At 40.6% G+C, this 21,975-nt stretch overlaps 1 protein-coding gene and 1 long non-coding RNA gene across 6 annotated transcripts in view; one reads left to right on the top strand and one right to left on the bottom strand.

The window, feature by feature from the left end:
- The window catches only part of ANP32B (acidic nuclear phosphoprotein 32 family member B), a 26,331-nt gene extending 10,545 nt beyond the window's left edge, over nt 1-15,786 (top strand). Inside the window, exons 1-7 of one of the 5 annotated variants that reach the window (XM_045579970.1) lie at nt 15-59; nt 1,156-1,305; nt 4,426-4,548; nt 9,484-9,673; nt 12,250-12,374; nt 14,064-14,133; nt 15,312-15,786. In XM_045579970.1, the coding sequence (XP_045435926.1) occupies nt 30-59; nt 1,156-1,305; nt 4,426-4,548; nt 9,484-9,673; nt 12,250-12,374; nt 14,064-14,133; nt 15,312-15,379 (756 nt within the window). In that variant the 5' untranslated portion in view covers nt 15-29 and the 3' untranslated portion in view covers nt 15,380-15,786. Of the gene's footprint in view, nt 1-14; nt 60-1,155; nt 1,306-4,425; nt 4,549-9,483; nt 9,674-12,249; nt 12,375-14,063; nt 14,134-15,311 lie in introns of those variants that run through there. The other 4 variants (XM_045579971.1, XM_036433250.2, XM_036433251.2 and 1 more) reach the window with 4 other exon arrangements.
- Nucleotides 9,523-21,975, bottom strand: LOC123652125. Its single transcript, XR_006741241.1, has 2 exons — nt 21,888-21,975; nt 9,523-9,745 (listed from the first exon to the last, which is right to left on the bottom strand). It is a non-coding gene; the product is annotated as an uncharacterized LOC123652125 (long non-coding RNA).

Raw genomic sequence — 21,975 nt, 5'->3', positions numbered from 1 at the left:
TTGAGTAGGAAATAGGGCAGTGAGAAATAATGGAGAAGCAAAGGAGAAGTGGTGGTGGTGTGGGTATCACAGACTCCATAAATCTGTTTCCTTCTCTGTAAATGGGGAATGATGTGGTGGTGTCAGGAATAACAAGTACAGTCTCGATAAATGATAGCAATTAATAGAATAGGATCCTTGGATTCTGTATGGGAGGATAAAGATCACCAGCTCCTATCCTCATTTTAAAGCTATCAGCATCTCCCATATACATGCTTGATTAATGTTATTAAATTTGGTAGATTCACTGCAAGAATGCCTTTGGCAGTTAAAACTAATTTGCATCACTGTAAATTGATCAGAACGTGTTCAAAATTGCAAGTTTCAGAGACAACCACAGAGCAAGAATGGCAATAAGGATTATTATAGTATTCACACAGTAGACTGTTATTAAATCAGTATTCAAGAATCTTCAGATGTGTTACCCTTAGATGAATTTGAGTTCTGAATTTCAGGATCTCCAAAGAAGGAGATTTTAGGTCTGAAAAAGGAACTTAATTTAATGTCTATCAATTTCTTGCCTGTCATGCTCACATATAACTAAATTGATCTTTATTTTGAATTAAGGCCTTTTGCATCTTGACCCATTCCAAGTGTCAAGATAATCTCAGTAAAGATTAATAATACCACAAGTGGAAATGTAGAGTGCTGCCAACAAACATCTCTTAGTGATCTTTATAGGAAAAGTAAGACTTCCCTATTTTCCTTGTGCCAATCTCTTGGGCCCTGAGATAGACGCAGCCTAAAAGAGCGTGCGGGGTACCTTCACTCTGCATTTGTAGTTTATGCTTACCCTAAGGGAACAGACTTGGAAAGAAATAGGGGAGATACAGTTTCTTCACTTATATCTTATGAAGTGTAGTTTCTGTCTCTGGAAAAGAAAGAGTTCACATCTTTATGCGTGGTGTAACATTCCACCCTTGGTATCTATTAGTATATTGTTACTAAAGGCTTAATCATTTTTCATTTATTTATAACTGTGATCTAAAGGCTGCCCCTATCAGTGGGTGTTTTTGCTGGGTATTTATAGAGGTTTTTTGTGTGTGTGTGTGGGGGGGGGTTTCTGTATGTTTCTGAAAGCTTGTCTTTTCCTTTTTTTTCCTTTGTCATCTATAGGTTCGAGAACTTGTCCTGGACAATTGCAAATCAGATGATGGAAAAATTGAGGGCTTAACAGCTGAATTTGTGAACTTAGAGTTCCTCAGTTTAATAAATGTAAACTTGATTTCAGTTTCAAATCTCCCCAAACTACCAAAATTGAAAAAGGTGAGTGTTTTTTCTTTAACAGTAAAAAGAACCATACTAGGAAGGGAAAAATACATGTTTTACCTGGAAGGAAGCAATTAATGTAGCAGAAAGCACATAGCCTTTGGTACTAGGCATATCTGGGATTGAATTCCAGTTCTATCTTTTCCTTGATGAGTGATCTGCAGGTTACTTAATCCTTGTAAGGCTCAATTTCCTCACCTGTAAACTGGTGATACCACCTGACTTTACAGAATTATGGTGTTTGGAAATAATACATGTTGGATGCTAAATAAATATTAGTTATAAATTTGTTGCTATAATCTTAGATACATTTTGTTCTTAGTATGCTCTGGTTTAGGAAACACAGGTGCCTGTCACTCATGTTTTCTGTTTGTTGATTAAGGATGAGTTTAAGTCATAAAGACTTTTCAGGTTTATAGTCTTTGATAAATCAAACCCATTACATAATTTTAATGACTAAAATGTTAAGATGTGCTGTGACTTACTGTAAGAATCCATTTTAACAAAGTTTCTGTATTTCTGTATCCTAGCTGATGATCTGTTGTTAGCTCTTCATTGGTCTAATTGCAAATCACTATTGCCCTCCAAATCCACACCCTACTTTAAAAAACCATATTTATCTATCACAGAGCTCCAGAATGTCAAAACTGGAAGAAACTTTGATCTTCCAGCCTAGCCCCTTATTTTACAGACACATCAGTAAGTTTAGAAAGATAGAGTAATTTGCCTAAAGCCTCCCACAAAAGTGGTTCATGCTAGAGCCAAAACTAGAATCCATATCTTCTATTCCCTAACACAGTGCCTTTTATTTTTTTAATTTTTTAATTTTTTTTGCATACAGAAAGGTATGTGATTATGTTTAGGTATTCACTTTATTAGGGAATTAATTTTAAACTTTGTCTAAACAAAGATACACATAGAAAGAAATTTGTAATCAAATTTAAACAAAGGTAGGCTGTTCCTGTAGTTTGCTTTTGAGTCCTGAGGGAGGATTGTTTTTTTTTGTTTTAGTACATGAATTAAAACAAGAAATGCTTTTTACTTATTTGCTTTATTTAGGTAATAAATGCTCAGGTACTCCTCATGGGTTTCAGGGTGCCTGGTTTTATCTATCTACATAAACTTGATGCTAGCAGAACCTAGTAGTATGTGTTTTGTGTTCTATTTTCTTAGCATCCTGATACATTTTCTTGAATTATTATGGTCAGTATACTGTCAGAAAGTAAATGTATCAATGACCATCTATATATAGGCATTATCAAATCCTTTTTTTGAAGTCTTATTTTAATTTGTTACTTGTAGAATTAGTGAGGGAGGAATGGAGACATCTATCAAAGGCAGATAGATGTTCTTACAGTTGATGTGGACTTAGTTTTCTTCCTACCCTAGAATGCTTGTTTTATAATACGAAACAGGATCTGAAAGAAATTTGGTGTATAAATGTCACAGGTTTCCTAAATTTACACATTGCCTTTATTTCAAAATAAATATGCCATTAAGTCCTCTGGCGGGATTGCCTTGTTATTTCTGCTCTCTAAGATATTCTTGTTGAAAGGATGTATTACATATATATTGATATTCTGACCAATAAAAATAAGTGTTCTCTTTTTATTTTTTTATTTATTAATATCTCAATAAAAGTAACTCTTGGCTTTGTTGATTACAGACTTATATTTTTAATATCTATATCTATCTATACAAACACACACACACACTTGCATTGATTTTGGAGAAGGGAGAGTGAGAGAGATATAGAAACATGATGAGGGAGAATCATTGATTGGCTGCCTCCTGCATGCCCCTCACTGGGGACTGAGGCCAAAACCTGGGCATATGCCCTGATTGGGAATCAAACTGTGACCTCTTGGTTCATAGGTTGATGCTTAACCACTGAGCCACACTAATTGGGCTTGAACTGTTTTTTAAACTCATTCTTTCAACAACTATTTAAATTTAAAAGTTCCTCTATTCTCATTATTATTTCATTGCATGCTGTAGATGAAATTACATGATGTTTTCATGCTGTTCAAGGTACGCAGCATAGTGCAGAGGGCATGGGTTCTTCTGAAACTAGCCTGCCCAGCTTCAAATCATAGGTTTACCACTGTAACAGCTGTGAGCTCTTTGGCATATTTCACTGTCTCTTTGTATTTCATTTTCTTTGTCAGTGGGGGTAATAATTCTACCTATCCCATTGGTTTATTGTGAGATCAAGTGATCATGTAGTATTTCTAGTGCTTTCTTTAGTATCTGACACTTAAGTACTAAGTAAGGGTTAATATAATTACCGTTGTTGGCATTTAAAAAGCAGATTGATACCAGCTATATGGTCTAAGTTTTCTCATCTGCAAGATGAAGAATTTGAATTAGATGCTCTTTTCATGCTCCAATATCTTTCACTCTGTTATTTCTTGCAGAAGCTCATTTCCTTTATTGGCACACGGTTTGCTGTGTTACTTGACCTGCAGCTAAGAAATTAGAGTAGGTTCTTGTAAAGGCCAGGTTTATGCCTCCAGGGAGTTGGTTGTATTAGCCCCGAAGCTGTTGCCCCACTCCCTTTCCTGAGGTCATGGAACTTCTTTAAGGGTGTGTTTTGGGGCTTATACTCTTCTGGCCTTCAGAGCAAATTCCAGATGTAGAATTCCCCAGTGTGCCTGCGGCTGCACAGGACCACATAGGTTCCAAGTGGGCACCGCAAGCTTTGCTTGGCACACACAGTAAGCTCCTTAAAATGCACGGACCAGTTTCCCTTCCTGGCAAGGATAGCATATTACAATTTCTTAAAGAATTCTAATTTGCTGTGACCCACTTTTTAGGTTAGAAAATGTATTCACTGCTGTTTGGGACCAGTTCTTGAACAAGCTGTATAATTAGCATCTGGTTAAGAAAACACAACACTTCTTATCATATGCTGTCTTTCCTCCCCCAAAATGTTGCTGGAATCCATAAACTACTTCTTTGGGATTAATCAAACGAAATGAACATACAAGTACTGATAAAAACAGAGATTGTTTGGTCTTGGTAAGTATTTAAGAATGTATTTGCTCTTTAGAACACCTTAATGATAAGTGTTTCTCCGTATATTTGTGTTTGTCTTGTGTGCATTTTCTTTCACAGCTAGAGCTCAGTGACAATAGAATCTCTGGATGTTTGGACATGTTGGCAGAAAAACTTCCAAATCTCACACACCTAAATTTAAGTGGAAATAAACTGAAAGATATCAGTACCTTGGAACCTTTGGTAAGTAATTAGGAATTTGGAAACCGAGACTTACTGGTCATTTTCATTTTCATATTTCTTTATAGTAAGGGAAATGATTGGAAATAATTGGGTTACCTGATACTGTGGTGGCTTTCTTCAAAGGGGAATTCTTTTTTTTTTCTTTTTCTTTTAAAATTTCATGTGTTTATGAAATTAAACATTTATTTCCCCCCCCCACCCCCGATTGGCTAGAAAAAACTGTTTATATTGGGTGGCATATCTGAATTTCAGATGGAACAGAAGTCCAAGGACAGTTCCAATAAGTTTTAGATCTCCTAATTCAGGATCTTGGGCACTAGCTGGATCACTGTTGCCCAAAGTTTTTCATGGGAACTCCAAATCCTCTTCAGGCTTTCATATTGGGTTTAAGCCATGGAAAGTTAAGTTTAAGTGTCACGAGTTACAGACTTAATGTGTGACCTTGGGCAAATTGCTTCTTTTCTCTGGGCCTCAGTTTCCTCACTTAGGAGTTCTGGAAATAAAATGACAATGCACTTACTTTGCTTTGTTAGTTGGAGAGCTGTGCTAATGGGGTCCAGCCCATGTGGAAGTTGTGGCCATAAAAGAGCTTTTAGAGCAGGGCTTAATGCAGGGTGTGGGGGAACCCCCCAGCCTCCTCTTTTGGCTGGCACCTGGAAATTTCTAAGAATTCAAGATTGATAAATGACTATTTTACCTAAATGTGGCATTTCATAAATTTGGCATACAGGGAGAATTCCATTTTAATGAGGCTAACTTGGTGTACGTAAAGTCAGTGTTGCAAACATTAACGGGAGAGGGTTACACAGTAGATAGGAATTGTCTTATCAGGATGCAGAAGAACAGAACCCAAGAGGATAAGCCATCCTCTGCTATCCGTCTTTTCTGATGTCACAGTATATTTATAATACTTGGATTTCATATTAGTTGTACAGGATGGTCTATTAACATTTCAAGGGAAGATAAGGTTAAATTATGACTTCTTTCAATAAAGAGGGTTTCCTGTCAGGATTATAGGGTCTTTCTCTCCTAATTAATAGAGGTGTTGTCCAATGTAGACTTAAGAATCTTATACTGAGTCACTTTCTGTGTGTGTTTCATTAAGCGAACTATGTCTAACTCATATTTTTCATAAATGTTGGGAGCCTATTTCCTACCTTTGCTCCGTGTATTTTGCTTCTCTTTTCTGCTGTAGATGGGTACACCTGGACACTCAGGCTCCCTCATTTTTACTGGTTCTAAGTTTTTTCTCCAAGCCGATCCACATTTCCAATGTTTAAACATTGAGTTTTGCTGAATTCAAAGACATTAACTTTGGCCCAGTGTAGCCTCATAAGCCACAAAAGAGAATGACTGTAGAGAAAATCAAGTTTAACAGGAGCACAAAATTCTCCGAGTCAGACACCTACATTAAATCTTTGTGTTAATGACAGGCCTATCAATCCTATCAATCCAGGGTCACTGTGACATAGGAATCCTTTTTTTTTTTTTTTTTTGTCTGGAACAGAATGCCAGGTAGTATCTTCCCATGTTGGATCATTGGCTATTGCCTAATTCTCATAAGAACGTGGGTCCTCTTAAATGTTTCATCAGGAGCCTTTGTCAGTGCCCTAGCATACAGACGCAGAGCAGAAGCAAACATTGTGTGTGGGAGCTGTTTGCTCCGATGTCCTGACCTGGTCAGATACTATAGGGCCCTTTGGTGGCTCTGAAAGTCTCAGTTCCCTGGGATAGTAAAGAATGAGAAATAACCATTGTTTTATCATTGTTAGAGGACCTGCTACGTACCATACACTATAGTGGATGCTTTACGTATGTTACCTCATTAGTAATCTTCAAAGAACATCTCTACAAAGTGGATAGAAGTAGCGTGGCCCTCATTTTACAGAAGAGGAAGCTGAGGCTTGGGGGAGGCTGGATCCCTTGTCCAGAGTCACACACTTGGCTGGCCAGTGAGAGCTGCACTGCTGCACACCCAGGACTTTCTGGAAAAGCCTGGACTCCAGCCCTTCCCTGAACTTGCTTCTCAGATTCCTAGGGGTGCTAGATGGGTCTCCTGAAGTTAGAACTTAGAAAAAAATATAACTGTAGCAGAAGGTGAAAGGGGAAATGTTGATCAATTTTACTTCTGATAGTATTCTTCAGTGGGGAAGAACACCATCCTCATCCTCATTAACCACATAACATTTGAACACCGTCTACATTGAGCCCAGTTCTTACAGCCAATGCAATGATTGTGAATGCCTCTGCTTGCTACAGGGACATTAATCAAGAGACAAAGAAGGCATCATTTCAAACTTCCTTGGACACCTTTTTTAAGAGACCTGAGCCATCCAAACCATCCCCCAAAGCCCTTCTAAATTCTAAGAAGGCAAGCAAAATTATTGTTAATAAAATGTTTAATGTTTATTATGGCTAGCCTTTTAGTATTAGGCCAAATTTATGCTATGATAAAATTTTGTGACTTTTTTTTTTTAGCAGTACTTAAACATTACATTGGGATCCTGAATAATCTGTCTGTAGTGAGTGTATTTGGGATCTTAAAGTGTAATTTTACTACTTGAAACATTTCTAGGATACTGTGGTTATTTGTGGGTTTGTTGTTTACTTTCTTTCACTTAGTTTCTAGCATACTGTTTGGCATGTCCGAATTATAATGGGTCCTTTCTCAAGAAGTAGCCAAAAATATCACAGATTCATAATTTCAGAAAGAGCCGGGATAGCTGATAAAACTAGAGAAAGGCTTGGGCACTGTAGAGCATTAAAGATCAGGAGTTGTATGCATTTTTGTGTATCTTTTCCTAGGGAACACGTTTGAGGAGTACATCGCTCATTCCTTTGATGAATTTTTAGACTGAGCCTCTTTGGGGAAGCTGCCTAAATTTACTGGTTGTATCCTAGCTGGTATAGAGTCAACTGTTTTGTGAAGAAAAAAAGAGTTCCCAGTACGCTATCTAGTTATCTAGGGTGGCATTTCAACATTTTTTTTTCTTTTCCTTGGCAAGAATTCATACCTGGGCTTCTGGAGGCCAGGGCCTGCCCAGTGGGGAACCTAGTCTGAAAGCTGCATGACATAAAAGCAGCTCTAAGAACGGCTGGGGACAGCCTTCTTGAGACCTCAGGGGACTGGCTTACATAAGCACATTATGTGATTCACAAACCCTTGGATCATCATACATTGCTGTTTTGAGGAGTACAGTTTCCTGTTGCTGTAACCCTACTCTGTGTTCCCTGTCTGGCTCTATGTTCCCAAGGGCTGCTCAGTGAGAGTAAAGTCAGTGTGGGAACCTCATCTTTGACTAGGAAGATGAAGATTCTGTATGGCAGCAGTCAGCAACACTTTTTGCTAAAGGGCCCAATAATAGATCATTTAGGCTTGTCAGCCATACAGTCTCTGTCACAATTACTCAGCATCCCCATGGTAGCACAAAAGAAACCATACGTAATGTATAAACAAATGAGTGTGGCTCTGTTTGAATAAAACTTGTTTTACAAAAACAGGCCGTGGGTTGGAATGGGCCAGCAGACAATTTTGCCAAGCCCTGCTTTAGAGCAAAGATTTTTCTAGTCATTTTGTGACTCCCTAGAATTACACAGACACCTCAAGTCCTGAAGACAAGGTTTTGTTTAATCTGCATTTCTTTCTAGGTCCTTGTGAATGTTGAAATAGCTTTCCCAAATAAAGCATCAAAAACTTTAAACATCAACATTTATTTTTTTGCAACTTCTGTCTCACCCTCCCTTCCACTCTCTTAAAAATCAATGGAAAAATATCCTCAGAAGAGGATTAACCAAATATATATATATTGTTCTTTCAAGCCTTTTCTCTTGATTCAGAACCATTAAAAGTTACATTTATGAAGCTATATAGCGTATGCCCTTCCGGGCTTATTGCCCCCATTCTAAAAGGCAGGAGTCTTCATGTTTGTGTTTGCTTTTTTATAAGCTTGCACCCTCTCTTTTCCCAAAGAGGGTTTGCTGTCACTCCTGGTGCTGTCTCCTAACTTGCCTGTAATAATATCTCTGTCCTCCCAACGTCTTAACCCTTAATCAAAACTTAATAGATGTGGGGTTGAAGTACTAATACATTGATGTCATAACAGATGAAGATCTGAGTAAAATACCTGGAAGTTTTCCTATCCACTTTGATTGCTTAGAAAACTTTTCTTGGGCCAAGTTTTTACACCTTAACTCTTTTAGATAAGTGAAATTAAAAGTTCCAGATAAATGAGGTATTCAACAAAGTTTCAAGGTCTGATAACACCAAAAGAATTTACATGGAAAAAGTCTGGTAACAGTGTCAATCGTTTCCCAAAAAATTCAAAAAGAAGAAAAGAGTGTAATGTTTCTTGTTTCTGAAGTTTAAACTCCCTTTCCCTAGCCTGTATTGATTCGTGTCTTTCCAGAAAATGTCTGCATCATTAAATTTTGTGCTTTTTTATATTCTGTTCTCTAGTATTTCACATCTGTGTTCCCAAATAGAAATCTCAAGCACCTTGAGATTGAGTTGATGGGTTGGATGAGTTTTCTGTACTACTGCCCCAGAGCTTTAAAGACTGCTTGCTACCCAGCAAGTTCTTAGTGGGTATTTGATTACTCAAATATTTGAACTTAGTTTTGAACCAAATTTATCAAATGCTCTGATTTGTCTTGTACTGTAAGAAGATCCAGTTTTAATAACTTTTTCCAATTCATATATCTTAAGACTAATGCTGCCAGAAAAAGACAGTTCTTTGAGAAGGGTAGATGTAGAAGGAAAGAACTAGGTACAAATCTAGTGGCCTCTAATATAAAGATTGCAAAGGAGTTGAAATGTTTTCCAAGGCTGAGTGGGTAGTAGCTATTAAATATGAGCCTAGAATTTTTACCTCTTAGGAGATGGGTTTTGTTGCTTAGGTTCCTTTGATTTAGGAAGTGTGTTTTGTAATCCTTCAGAAAAAATTGGAATGTCTGAAAAGCCTGGATCTGTTTAACTGTGAGGTTACCAACCTGAATGACTACCGAGAGAGTGTCTTCAAGCTCTTGCCCCAGCTGACCTACCTGGATGGCTATGACCGAGAGGATCGAGAAGCTTCTGACTCAGATGCCGAGGTGGACGGTGTGGATGAAGAAGAGGATGATGAAGGTGATTAGACATTATATCCGTGAATCTAATTTCTGCTTTCAACGGTCCTGATAATGCTGCTGAATGTTCTTGCTGTTGAGAAAAATAATTTATTATATGCATTCATGTAGGCATTCCATTAAATTTGGAGTTAAAACTTATTATTGGGACATTGAAGCCTTTAAATGATTCCAAATAAAAATGATTTGTTAGCTAATGTCCTGAATTTGAGCCTAGGGATCATAGACTGCTCCATCCCATTGAAGTACTTGTGATTTACAGTTTACTAAAAAGATCATCATTTCATGTCTGCTGTCTTCCTCCTAGCTGTTCCCCTGTTTTGATTACTGCTTACTTATCCTTACAAAACTCGTCTTTGTTAACACTTCCAGGAAGACTTTCCTGATACCCTTGAGATATTAGATTTGTGAACATGCTAGAACATTCCCTTGCTACCTCTTTCGTAGCACCTTTCTCTCTGCTATTCTTGTCCTTTCCAACTATGCTATGATTATTTTCTTGGGTCAGGGATTTTTTCTTTATTCAAAGGACCCAATACTTAATAGGTACTTGGTACATGTTCGTTATACCCAAATATAAATAAAATTGGTTTCCTGCTTATAACATATTATTAGGGTCGAAGAAGATGATAATTTCAAAGTACTATGTGTTAGGTTCCATTTCTCATTAATAAGAGAAATAATCTCTGGCTATAATATGGAATTAGAAGAGGTTTTTTAAAATATATTTTTATTGCCAAAACCGGTTTGGCTCAGTGGTAGAGCGTCGGTCTGCGGACTGAAAGGTCCCTGGTTCGATTCCGGTCAAGGGCATGTGCCTTGGTTGCGGGCACATCCCCGGTGGGGGGTGTGCAAGAGGCAACTGGTCGATGTTTCTCTCTCATCGACGTTTCTGGCTCTCTCTCTCTCTCCCTTCCTCTCTGTAAAAATTCAATAAAATATATATTTTTAAAAAAATATATTTTTTTATTGATTTTTTTTAAATTTTTTTTTTACACAAAGAGGAAGGAAGAGGGACAGAGAGTTAGAAACATTGATGAGAGAGAAACATTGATCAGCTGCCTCCTGCATGCCCCCTACTGGGGATGTACCCACAACCAATGTACATGCCCTTGACCAGAATCGAACTTGGGACCCTTCAGTTTGTAGGCCGACGCTCGATTCTCTGAGCCAAACCAGCCAGGGCTAGAAGATAGTTTTTAATCACTGACATTTGATCAAGGTTTTTTAGATTCACGATTATTTTTAAATATTTCTTTTCTTTAAAATAATACAAAAGACAGAAATGATCAAGAAAAGCAGAGGAGGATAAACATCAGGCAATTTGGTGCCATTTTTGGTGCTATGCTCTGGAAACATCTTTACAGTTTGATTTTGCAGATACAGTTTGAGGTTTGAGATAAGGCAAAAAGAGGTAGGATGGTGTAAGACAAGCATGTCAAACTCATGGACGCGATGCTTGTAAGATGTCACAAAATAGGACATCTCACCTTGTTCCAAATATTTATGCCACTTATTCCCCTCACCACAGGTTTTCAGTTATCCCTAAAAACACTTTGTGCTCCTGTTGTCTGTTGAGGTTCATTTTAAACAGGCTGTGCAAGAGCCTGTAAAGAAAATTCTTTTGGAAGATGGAGGGTTCCTGAGAAGAGCTCAGTCAAGGCAAAAGTATTTGAGCATTTCCTATGTGCCGGACACTGGAGAATAGTTTTGAAAGGAAAAAACACATCATGGTTTCTGTCCTCTTGTAGTTTACTACTAAGAAGAAAATGTTAAATAATCACAGTGAGCAAAGTGTGTGGAAGAACCAGGTGCTTGTGTGAGAGTGAGCTGGGATTTGGAGGTCTGGCTTATCTATCTGCCCAAGGAAGTGAAACTTAACTGAGATCCAAAGGGTGAATCCATGTTAGCCAAACAGAAGAGAAGGAAGAGTGTTCAGAGGCTCAGAGGCAGAATAGAGCACAGCAAGCTCTGGGATCCACAGAGACAGCTGCTTACCTCACCAAATGGAGACAGTATGGAGAGGCCTCACAACTTGTCTCCCAGCTTGTCACGGGGTTGTTAGTGGGCATCTCCCAAGCCCCCCATTTGGGCAGCTTTGTGGTGGTAACTTGCCTCAGAAGAATATTTTTGTTTTGTTTCGTTTCAATTGTAACTTTTTACTGTGGAAAATTTTAGACATAGACAAAGGTAGAAATAATAGTAAAATATTCGTGTTCCCATGACTGAGCTTTAATAGTTGCTGATTCATAACTGATCATGTTTTTTACATACACATTCCTACCCTCTTCCCCCTTCCTTACTTGGAATCAAATGCCAGACACTGTATCACAAGTGTTATAGTGTACATCGAGTCTCCCAGGAGTCCTGGCCTCCAGATGTGATGGGATTCTGTTGGACTAAAGGACTGAGTTACCCAGCTTGGGAGCAAGAAGGGTGACTGGTTCATGGTTTTCCCTGATGTTGGTGTAGTCCATCCTTTGTCCTGTGAACTAACCCATAATTTCTCAACACCTAGCATATGTACCCTCCAGGACATCAAGGGTATTTAATGAGTTCCTTTTGGACTGTTTTCAGAAGTGGAAGATGAGGAGGATGAGGAGGAGGAGGATGGTGATGAAGAAGAATTTGATGATGAAGAGGATGAAGATGAAGACGAAGATGTAGAAGGAGAAGAGGATGAAGATGAAGTCAGTGGAGAGGTCAGTGCAACTCTGCTTCCTATTTAAAATTATTAGAAGTATAGATTCCTTTTTAAGAAAAGGCAAGGAAGGGAAAGAAAAAGGCCTTCTGAAGAAAATATTCGTGTGAATAGGCTAATATCAGTCTGATTAATTTAGCTCTCATAAATCCACCCCCTTTTTATAAATATTAAATGGAATGCTAACTGGACACAGTTCTTGGCTCTGCAAGATAAGTTTTAACCCTTTAACTTTGGGAGGAAACTGAGTTTTCATTCAGTAGGGTGAAAAAACTGGAAACATTGAGAATTGAAGGTATATCTCTTCCTTTGTTGTATTGAAAGGAAGGGTATGTTTACCAAGTCTTGACTTGTTCTTGTATATTCAGCCTAATTCAGCAAATATATGCCTCCTGTATTAAAAGAGCTAGGGATGCAAAGTGAACTAGGGATGTGGTCCTGCCTGGGGTGTATGGCTCACCTGGTTGAGCGTCGTCCCATGTACCAAAAAGGCACAAGTTCGATTTCCAGGCAGAGTACATGCCCAGGTTGTAGGTTCAATCTCCAGTGGCAGGGGTGTGAAGGAGGCAGCTGATCGATGTTTCTCGACCACATCAATATTTCCCTCTCTGCAAAGTAATGAAAACATTATACCCTGCAAGAGCAGATAGGCGAGTTTAATGGAACACCTATGTAATACAATATCTGTAAGGAGTTGAATGCCATAGAAGGACGGGAGAAAGGAGTGACTTAACTTTGACCCTCAAGGAGGTTTGTGAAAACAACCGGCCAGGAAATTTAGTCATCACCAAAAAGATGTTCTTTTTTTTGTACAGAAATAAGGCTGAGCATTTGTATAATCTCATAGGTGTTTAATGAAGTTAAGTTCCTGAAGGAAACATTTTATATAACAACTAGAAGCCCGATGCATGAAGATTCGTGCAAAAGTGGGCTTTCCTTTCTTTCCATGCACGCTGCCCAGAGGCCCGGAGCCCCGGAGCGGCTGGGGTGGTGCGCAATGCCTTTGTTGTCACCATGGCGTCCCACCCCACCCCTGACCACTAGGTGCCTGCAAATGCAAATCAGCCTGCCAACTTTGTTGGGTTAATTTGCATACTTACTCCTGATTAGCTGGTGGGTGTTGTGAAGGTACGGTCAATTAACATGTTATTCTTTTATTAGGTAGTAGATGGTAGTGTAGAAATCTTTGTCCAAAACTGCTTTGAAATTCAAGATTTTTACATAATTTCTTGAATTATTCATTCAAAGTTGTATACTAATTAAGCATGTCTGGCAAAGGAAATACTTGCTTCTGAAAAGCAACTTTTTTTAAAAAAGTATGTTTTTATTGATTTTTAGAGAGAGAGGAAGATAGAAGGATAGAGAGATAAAAATCACCGATCAGCTGCCTTCTGTCTACTGGGATCAAGCCAAAAATCTGAACATAGGCCCTAACCAGAAATCAAACCAGTGACCTCTTGATTCATGGGTCATTGCTCACCACTGAGTCACAACAGTTAGGCAATTTTTATCATTCCAATTTTAGTATATGTGCTGCCGGGAAGAGAAACTAACATATTTCAGTACATCAAAGTAGATAAAAATAATTTTAAAGTTTTCTGATTATATTTATTGGGAAATTTATAGTTTTTGTACTTCTCAACTTGGCAGAATTAATCTAATAATGATAATTGCCATTACTATTCTTTAGGAAGAAGAATTTGGACATGATGGAGAAGTTGATGAAGATGAAGATGATGAGGATGAGGATGAAGATGAAGGTGGGTGTAATGCATGCATTTTGGTTCTCCTCAGCTAAAAATCCGGGGTAGGGGATGGCTGTCCCATTAACTTAGAATTTGCCACAACCACTGAGAAGAAAAAAGATGCCCTTTGTCCTGGTGATCTTCACAGGCACTTGTGTAGCCCCGTCAGAGGTCTACACTGGTGCAGCCCACCTGCTCTATGTAGCAAGCAATTTAGAGTGTCCCTGAGGAGGGAGGCCCAGTTTTCAGCCCCACACTTGAACTGTTTTTAGAACCCATCATTCAGATTATTGCCAGGCATAAGATTTCTGTGTTTTGAATTCTTTCATTTGAAAACGTCTCAGTAATTGGGTCATAATTTTTGCAGAATATATACGTATCACCCTTCCAATTTTATTAGTGTTACTCCTCCACCTTAACCAAAACCAGTGAAATACTCATTGAAAGCACAGATTCTCATGCATATTTAGGTTTCAGAATACCAGGTGGTTTGCTATGCTTTCCATTGGTTTAACATTTTTTTTAGCATCTGCTCTTTGGGTCAGGCACTGGATGGAATTTACAATGATAGAAGAGCAGTTCTTGGGACCTGATTTCTGTCTTCCAGGAGCTTTGACGCAGATTTAGCTAATTTCATTGAAATAGCCATGAATTTTTACTAGTTGAGAAAACAATGATATTTAGGTCTCTGTCTCAAAAACCTGAGGCATCTAGAAATCTCTTTAGTTAATATCAACTTGCTACAATTTGAATCTTGCCATATCTAAGGCTAAATACTGTTATCTCCATTAATCTTCAGAGTAACCCTCCAAGTTAGTATCATTGTGCCCATTTTATAAACAAGGAAACAGGCTAACTCCAAAGTCCTTGATAAGCAAATCTCTCAACAAGTACCAACAAGTGTAAGAAACATTTGCGAGACTGCAACTTAAAATTGAGAAAACTGGTTTAATTTTGTTGTGATATGAGATGCTGCTGTGCATTTTGCCTTCTTGGTTCTGGTCACTATTTATGCTTTTTAAAATTAATACCTCTTAATTAACAACCTGCCTATCAGATTAATCTGGCATCTTTTTTTTTATCATCTCTAAACCATCAAATAATTCATTGTTTTTACCTTTGTTAGCAATAACTTAGGCAAAATGCCTTTCTCAAAGTGAATTGTCTCAAAGTGAATTTTTGTTATTATACAGAGGAGGAAGAAAGCGGGAAAGGTGAAAAGAGGAAGAGAGAAACGGATGATGAAGGAGAAGATGATTAAGAGCCCAAATAACCTGCAAAAAAAAAAGAAAAGAACAGAACTGTTCAGTATTGGTTGGACTGCTCATCATATGGATTTGGTAGCTGTTTAAAAAAAAAAAAAAAAAAAAAAAGGTAGCTGTGATACAAACCCCAGGACACCCACCCACCCAAAGAGCCAAAGAATAGTTCCTGTGACATTCCGCCTTCCTCCATTTAGTCCCTTTTGGAAATTCGCCACCAAGCTTGGGGCTGCACCCCAACAAAATTGTAAGCGTTGTTAGGTTTTCATGTAAGACTCTTGCTGTAGCGTGGATAGCTGTGATTGGTGAGTCAACCAGCTGTGGCTACCAGTTACACCAAGACTGTAACAGCATTTTTACTTTCTGTACAACAAAGAAGCTTTGTAAATAAAATCTTAACATTTTGGGTCTGTTTTTTCATGCCTTTCTGTTCTTTTTAATGACTTTTTTTTTTTTTTTTTTTTTAACATTAGGACATTTTATGTGACAACTGCCAAAAAATATTTTTAAGAATTTCAGTGAAATAAACACATTCCTCTTTGGTAAAGCCTAGTTGTATGCTTACATTTTTAAATTAGACTTTAACTGTAAGTTCATGTTTAAAACACACTGAAGAACTGGTTTCTTTGGCATTTTTATATTAGTGTTTATTGGAGGGAAATGCACAAGTGTGTAGGATCTTTTTGCAATTAAGTCTAATCTTCATTCTTGCTGACCGGAAGTAAATGAAGGAGACTATTCAATACAAAAATAATGTTTGAAGTGCAGTGCTCAGGAGCCCCTGAAAGCAAGTCAAAATAATGTTGGGTTCACATAATAGTTGAATTAAGGAAAAGCTGATAGTATAAAGGAAAAGACCTTCTCCTGCGTCCCAGGAGACCTGAATTCTAGTCCTGACTCCGCTGATTTCCTGTGTTGATCCCTGGATCACCTCCCAGTCTATAAATTTGAGGGGTGTGACCAAGTAGCTTCTGAAGTCCTGCTGCACTGATGGCCGGTGGCCCTCACTGGCAGGAAGATCTGAAGGAAACAATGGGCTTTACACCGAGGCTGGAATGGAAGATTTGACTGAGAAGGTGGGTAGAGGGTGTGCTATCAAAACAGGCATGCTAAGGAGGAATGACATGTGAAAAGTCTTGTGGAAGAGCAAGAGGTAGGCACTGCCTGAGGTCAGCTCAGCTTGTCCGGAAGATGGAAATGTTCTCTATTCTTACAGATCTTACAGGGATTTGGGGGAGGGGTAAGGTATTCTGCAGTCTGTATTTAATAGCAAGTGGAACATTTGAGGATTGTTTTAGCTATAAGCTATTACAATGAGTGGGGATTTTATGAGTAAAAGTAGTATTAAAGGTTGGAATTTGTATCTAGAAAAATTGTAATTTTTATCATTGGAACCCCCAAAATACCTGTTTTAAAATCGAAGTGACTAGTCTTTAGAGTTTGCACTTTGCAAAGGAAACTGAAGAAAATTGGGTTGATTTCTGGCTTAGCAGATACTTTTATTTTACTCAACCACAGGCCTTATCTGCCATTTGACAAACCAACTCATTACGTATAAAGCATTTTCTTATGTAGCCTAAGTGTCATTTTGCAGGTGAAGTCACATAGAAAAAGGAACTTTGGATGATTATTTTCCCTGCTTTCTCAAGTTTATAAAACTTTTCAGTATCTACCAAGAACCTAGGATATGCCAGGGTTGGGCAAGAAGGAGGGCTGTTGGGTTAGGTGCTCAGAGCAGAGAAGAGGACCATGGGGATAATATTTACTAGGACAGAACAAGAGTCCACGAAGTGTTAGGATAATTCAGAGGCTGGAAAGATGGCTTCCAACTAGGATGGCAGAAGTTTCCTAGGAAGGAAAATACTTGAGCTGCACGTGTAAATATGTGTAGAATTTAGAAATAGGAATAGAGAAAAGAGGGAGGAGCATGATCGGAGGTAGGGATGGCTAAGTGTATGCAAATTGGACAGGAGAAAGAATGAAAAGAGGAATGGCAGGTGAGGCTGAAGTAATTTGTGACTTTATGAGAAAGAATCAATTGGCTGCCTCCTACATGCCCCCTAATGGGAATAGAGCCTACATATAGGGCATGTGCCCCAACCAGGAATTGAACTTTGACTTGAGGGTTCATAGGTCACATCTCAACCACAGGTGAGCAGTTGGGAGCCAGCAGTCTTGTGAGAGAGTCCCAGATTGAAGAGGGTGCAAGCTGGGCTGAGGGATACGCCCTCCGCCCCCGTGCATGAATTTTGTGCGCCAGGCCTCTAGTTTGAGTCATAAAATATCTGAGGAGGTTGGGGGCTGTGATGTGCTAGTCCTGACTTGGTCCTTTGTGGTAAGTAGAGGCATCTCTTCCACACAACCTTGCTCCCAGCTAGAGCAACTGCTCTGTCCCTGTGACATTTTCCACCTTCCCTTACCTGTTCTTTAATAATAAAAGCATTGTAATCATTGCTTATTGTAGAGATAGAGAAACTGAGGCACTGGAGAGGGAGGGACAACAGCTGGCTCACCTGGTGAAGTAGGGAAAGGATCTAGGTTGGAAACTACGTGGCCCTGTTTTCAACTTTGTGCTCTTACCAGAATTCACTCCGACAGGAATCCAGGACTCGAGGAGTGACTGACATGTCTCATGGAAATGCAGACATTTATGTAAAAGGTTAGTCCCCCACCCCATCACCAGGATTCCTACCTTACACGTAAGCATAGTACAGGGAGTCACTCCTTTGTATTTCTGGCATTTCTGTTTGGGGTACACTACCCTACTATCAGAGAAAGGTGAGGCAGAACCACAAATATTCTACCCTTACGCTGTGACCTTCCCTCTTCTCCAGCCCTGTCAAGTTGTGCTGACATCAATTTTAATAAGGCTGTTGATACCACTGTGATGACAGTTTGAAAAGGGAGTCAAGTTACCAGCCCTCTTAGGCTCCGGCCAGCCAAACAGTTGCTCTGTAGGAAAACCACCAAGATTACAGCAAGTGTAGAAGTTCTCCCCAGAGCCAATTAGGTCAGCTTCATAATCTCTGAGCATGCATTTTATAACTTGTTCCAGCAGTGTTGGGGAGGGCATAAGGAAAAGAAAATGACCCTAAGAGTGACTCTGATCAAGAGGCTTGACCCCAGGCCAGGAGGGGTTTGGGGTTTGGGGTGTGTGTGTGTGTGTGTGTGTGTGTGTGTGTGTGTGAGAGAGAGAGAGAGAGAGAGAGAGAGAGAGAGAGAGAGAGAGAGAGAGAGAGAGAGAGAGCGAGCGAGCATGGAGTTGTGAAGGAGACTTCTAACAGACTCCAAAGACCTGTGTGAGACTCAGCCTGGCTACTAGCTGGATGTGACCTTTCCGAGTCACTTTTCCTTCTGTGAGCCTTCATTTCCTCCACCAAAAACACAGGGCCCAAGCTAAGTGAGCTTGCAGCTCTGTTCCAGTTGTATAAATCTGAATGGGGTACGCTCCAAGTTCTAACCAGCATCAGGGATGCTGGTAGTTACTCATGCTGTTACTCCAGTTACCCCAGCACCTTCCCGAGGAGCAGGTAAGGGTTTGTGCTGGTGGAAAATGTCCGCTGTGCTTTGGGCTCCATACAGTGGAACGGTTGATCTGTAGCAGGAAACCAGAGAGGAGGCGGCGACAGTTATAGGCAAAAGGTTGGACGAGGGCTGCACCCCCAGGACTGAGGGAATGAGGTGTTTTCCAAAAACTGCAGTAGGAATACTAAAATATTGGTTTTACCAATCACACCAGTCAGTCTTCTGGGAGGTAGCATTCGGCCCGTTTTAGCATGAGCAGGATGTGTATCAGCCACTAGGGGGCACTTCTATTTCAAGTCTGGAAGGAGCAGATGGCCATTTAAGAGGATTCTTTTTTAATCCTCAAACTACCTGCCCCCTAATATTGTGAAATAATACACTATACTCCCCATTTTAGAGATGTGGGGACTGAGGGATTTAGAGGTGAAGTGCCCGAGTCCCAAGTTTCTCTTCTTTGCCCACTGTGCCTCCTTACGCCCTCTGGCTCCTGGCTGCAGACTGATGAGGAAGCCGGTGAACCTGTTCCTCCTCAGTCTCTAAACAAGACCCTGTTTCCAGAGGCCCAGGACAGAGAGAACAGAGTTAGTTTTCAGAGTTGGAACCGTGAAATGCTCAGGGACTGAGCAAACAGTGAGCACTCTATAAATACAACTACCACTCAGGTTGGGGAGCTTGGGTGGATCAATACTTCGCTTCCTCAGAAATTTTCCAGAAAGCTGACTTTAGGGAACAGTTATGTTCCCCTAAGAGGCTAAATTTGCCTGGGGGTAATCATGGAGTCAGTTATGCCTCAGTCTTCATTGTCATCTTGTCTTTTCTGCACTCGCTCTTTCAGAAAATGGTCATTGGTACCTGCTAGGTTAAGAAATCCTGTGGTTGGTACGCAGGATACAACAGGAAACAGTCCAGACCCTGCTCTCAAGGAGCTCCTGGCCGGTAGGACAGTCATAACACAAGGCTCTCAGCAACATAAAAGGCAGAGGCCTGGTCTGTCCTGCTCATCATTTGTTGATGAACATCATGTGTTGCTAGGGCTTTGCTCTGGGTTTGGTGCTGAGTAGGTGCTCCAGATGGTTCCTGACTCAAAGGAGCTCGCAGTCTAGAGGGCACTATGGCAGTGACCACAAAGGGTGATGACTGGGTGAAGAAGAAGGTCCTATGGCAGCCTAGAGAAGGCTGTTGGAGAGATCAGAAGAAGTGACTTCGAGGCTGAAGGACCTGCCGAAGATGGCCAAGCCTGGCTCCGTGTGGTGGAGGCAGAGGAGTGGGAGGCGTGTAGGCTCTGGAAACGGCTTGTGCCAAAGCCCCGAGGTGAAAGGGGTAAACCTAGAGAGGTTAAGTTGGGCTTGGTAAGCCACCCTAAGGATTTTAAGCTTCATCCTTAGGATGACAGCAAGCCAGTGAGTCATTATCCAAGCAGCAAAAGCAACAGAAAGTACCAGAAATCTAAAAAAGAACAGGAGAGGAATGAAAATGGCATCCTTTCCTCATTAGCACTACTTGAATATACTGAAAGCTCTTATTTAATCACAAAGAACACCAGCCTAACTCGCTCTTGTGGGATCACTACTTTAAAACATAACCTCTCCCTTTCCCCCTTTAAATTAATTCCCAGTTATTCATAAACTAAGCAAAACCATAATGACTTCTTTAGCCCAAAGTGACTGACTTGCTTTATTTTTGGACTTCATTTCCTCTGTAACCAGGGTCTGCTGGTCAGCCTCAGCCAGGTGTCAGGGGCCACTTAGACTTGAAAGACATACAGCACATGTCACAGTCAAGCACACCCACACATCGCCCACGAATGAACTCTGCTGCAATCTTGCTTCCTCTTGGCCTCCAAACATGCCCTTCAGAACCCCTCAACTCTGGGACCCCTCTACTCCAGGAACCATTTTTTTTCATGTTTTTAGTAACTGACTCTCCCAAGAAAAGGTTTATTTCCTCCCCTTCCCCCTAGGCACCAGATATGCTGTGAACAGCGGCCCCTTTCCTCCCAAGTCCCCAAGTTCTTGCTCCTCCTCCTTCTGGACTACTCTGGGCCTTTGACCCTGTGAGTCTTTCCCCCCAGCCCCCTTCAGGACACAGTGTCACCTGCTTCTGGTCCCTTTCTCCATTCCTCCCAGGGCAGCTGCACAGGGCTCATCCCTCCACACTGCTCATCCCTCTGCACCCGCTCCCTCAGCAGTCTTCTCCTCTCAGGATGGCCACAGACCTCTCTCCCTCCAGGACCTCTACTCCGAACTCAGACCTGCCTTTCCTCCTGCCTGGTGGACCCTTTCACCTGCACCGTTATATCCGTGTGTCCGAAACCTACCCTCCTCATCTTCCACCCTCTTCTCCTTTCTGTCATCACTGTTACTCTGATCATCCGTTCTGGTTAAGTCAAGCTGAGAACGTTATTTTTTTATTTTATTTAGAGTTTGGGACCTAGGCTGAGAAGCGGTCCAGGGTCCCAGTTCCAGCTCCGTTCTGGCTTTCTGAATGACTTTGGACAAAGTCGGCGGAACTTTTTGAACCTGTTGCCTCCCACATATTCGGAAAGCCCAAGTAAAAGAACTGTGGTCAAGGTTTTCCAGACGTCCTCTCACGAAGGATTAAACACGTTTCTAATCTAAGGTGACCAGACGTCCCGCTTTAGGCGGGACAGTCCCGGCTATTACCAATTTGTCCCGCGTCCCGAGGCGTTTTTAAAAAAGTCCCGTTTTTTTTCTTTAAAAAAATAGGGATTTTTTTTTTTTTTTTAAACGCCACGGGACAAATTGTTAGAAAACCGGGACGTCTGGTCACCTTATTCTAATCAAGAGCCGGTGAGTAGTAGCAGGAGCTGGGCTCCAAGCAGAATTGTAACTTTAAATCCAGAACCCGTTTTCTCGTTTACATGTCACCGTGGGGCTCGCTCTCTCGCCGCGCCCTCGGGAGCCGGACCCAGACTACACCCTGCGAGCAGCAGGCAGCCTCCTCCCGACGCTGTTTGCTCACCTGTCCTCGTGGGGACCCCGCCACCGGCCGGGTCCGCGCCGCTCAGCCGGCTCCGAACGCCCCGCCCACAAGCGGGGAGCCGGCTTCC

Source organism: Pipistrellus kuhlii, unplaced genomic scaffold (genome assembly GCF_014108245.1).
Source record: "Pipistrellus kuhlii isolate mPipKuh1 unplaced genomic scaffold, mPipKuh1.p scaffold_m20_p_12, whole genome shotgun sequence".
In the NCBI taxonomy this organism is placed as follows: domain Eukaryota; kingdom Metazoa; phylum Chordata; class Mammalia; order Chiroptera; family Vespertilionidae; genus Pipistrellus; species Pipistrellus kuhlii.
The sequence above is the reverse complement of the archived record's forward strand: the minus strand, read 5'-3'. Positions and strand labels throughout refer to the sequence as shown.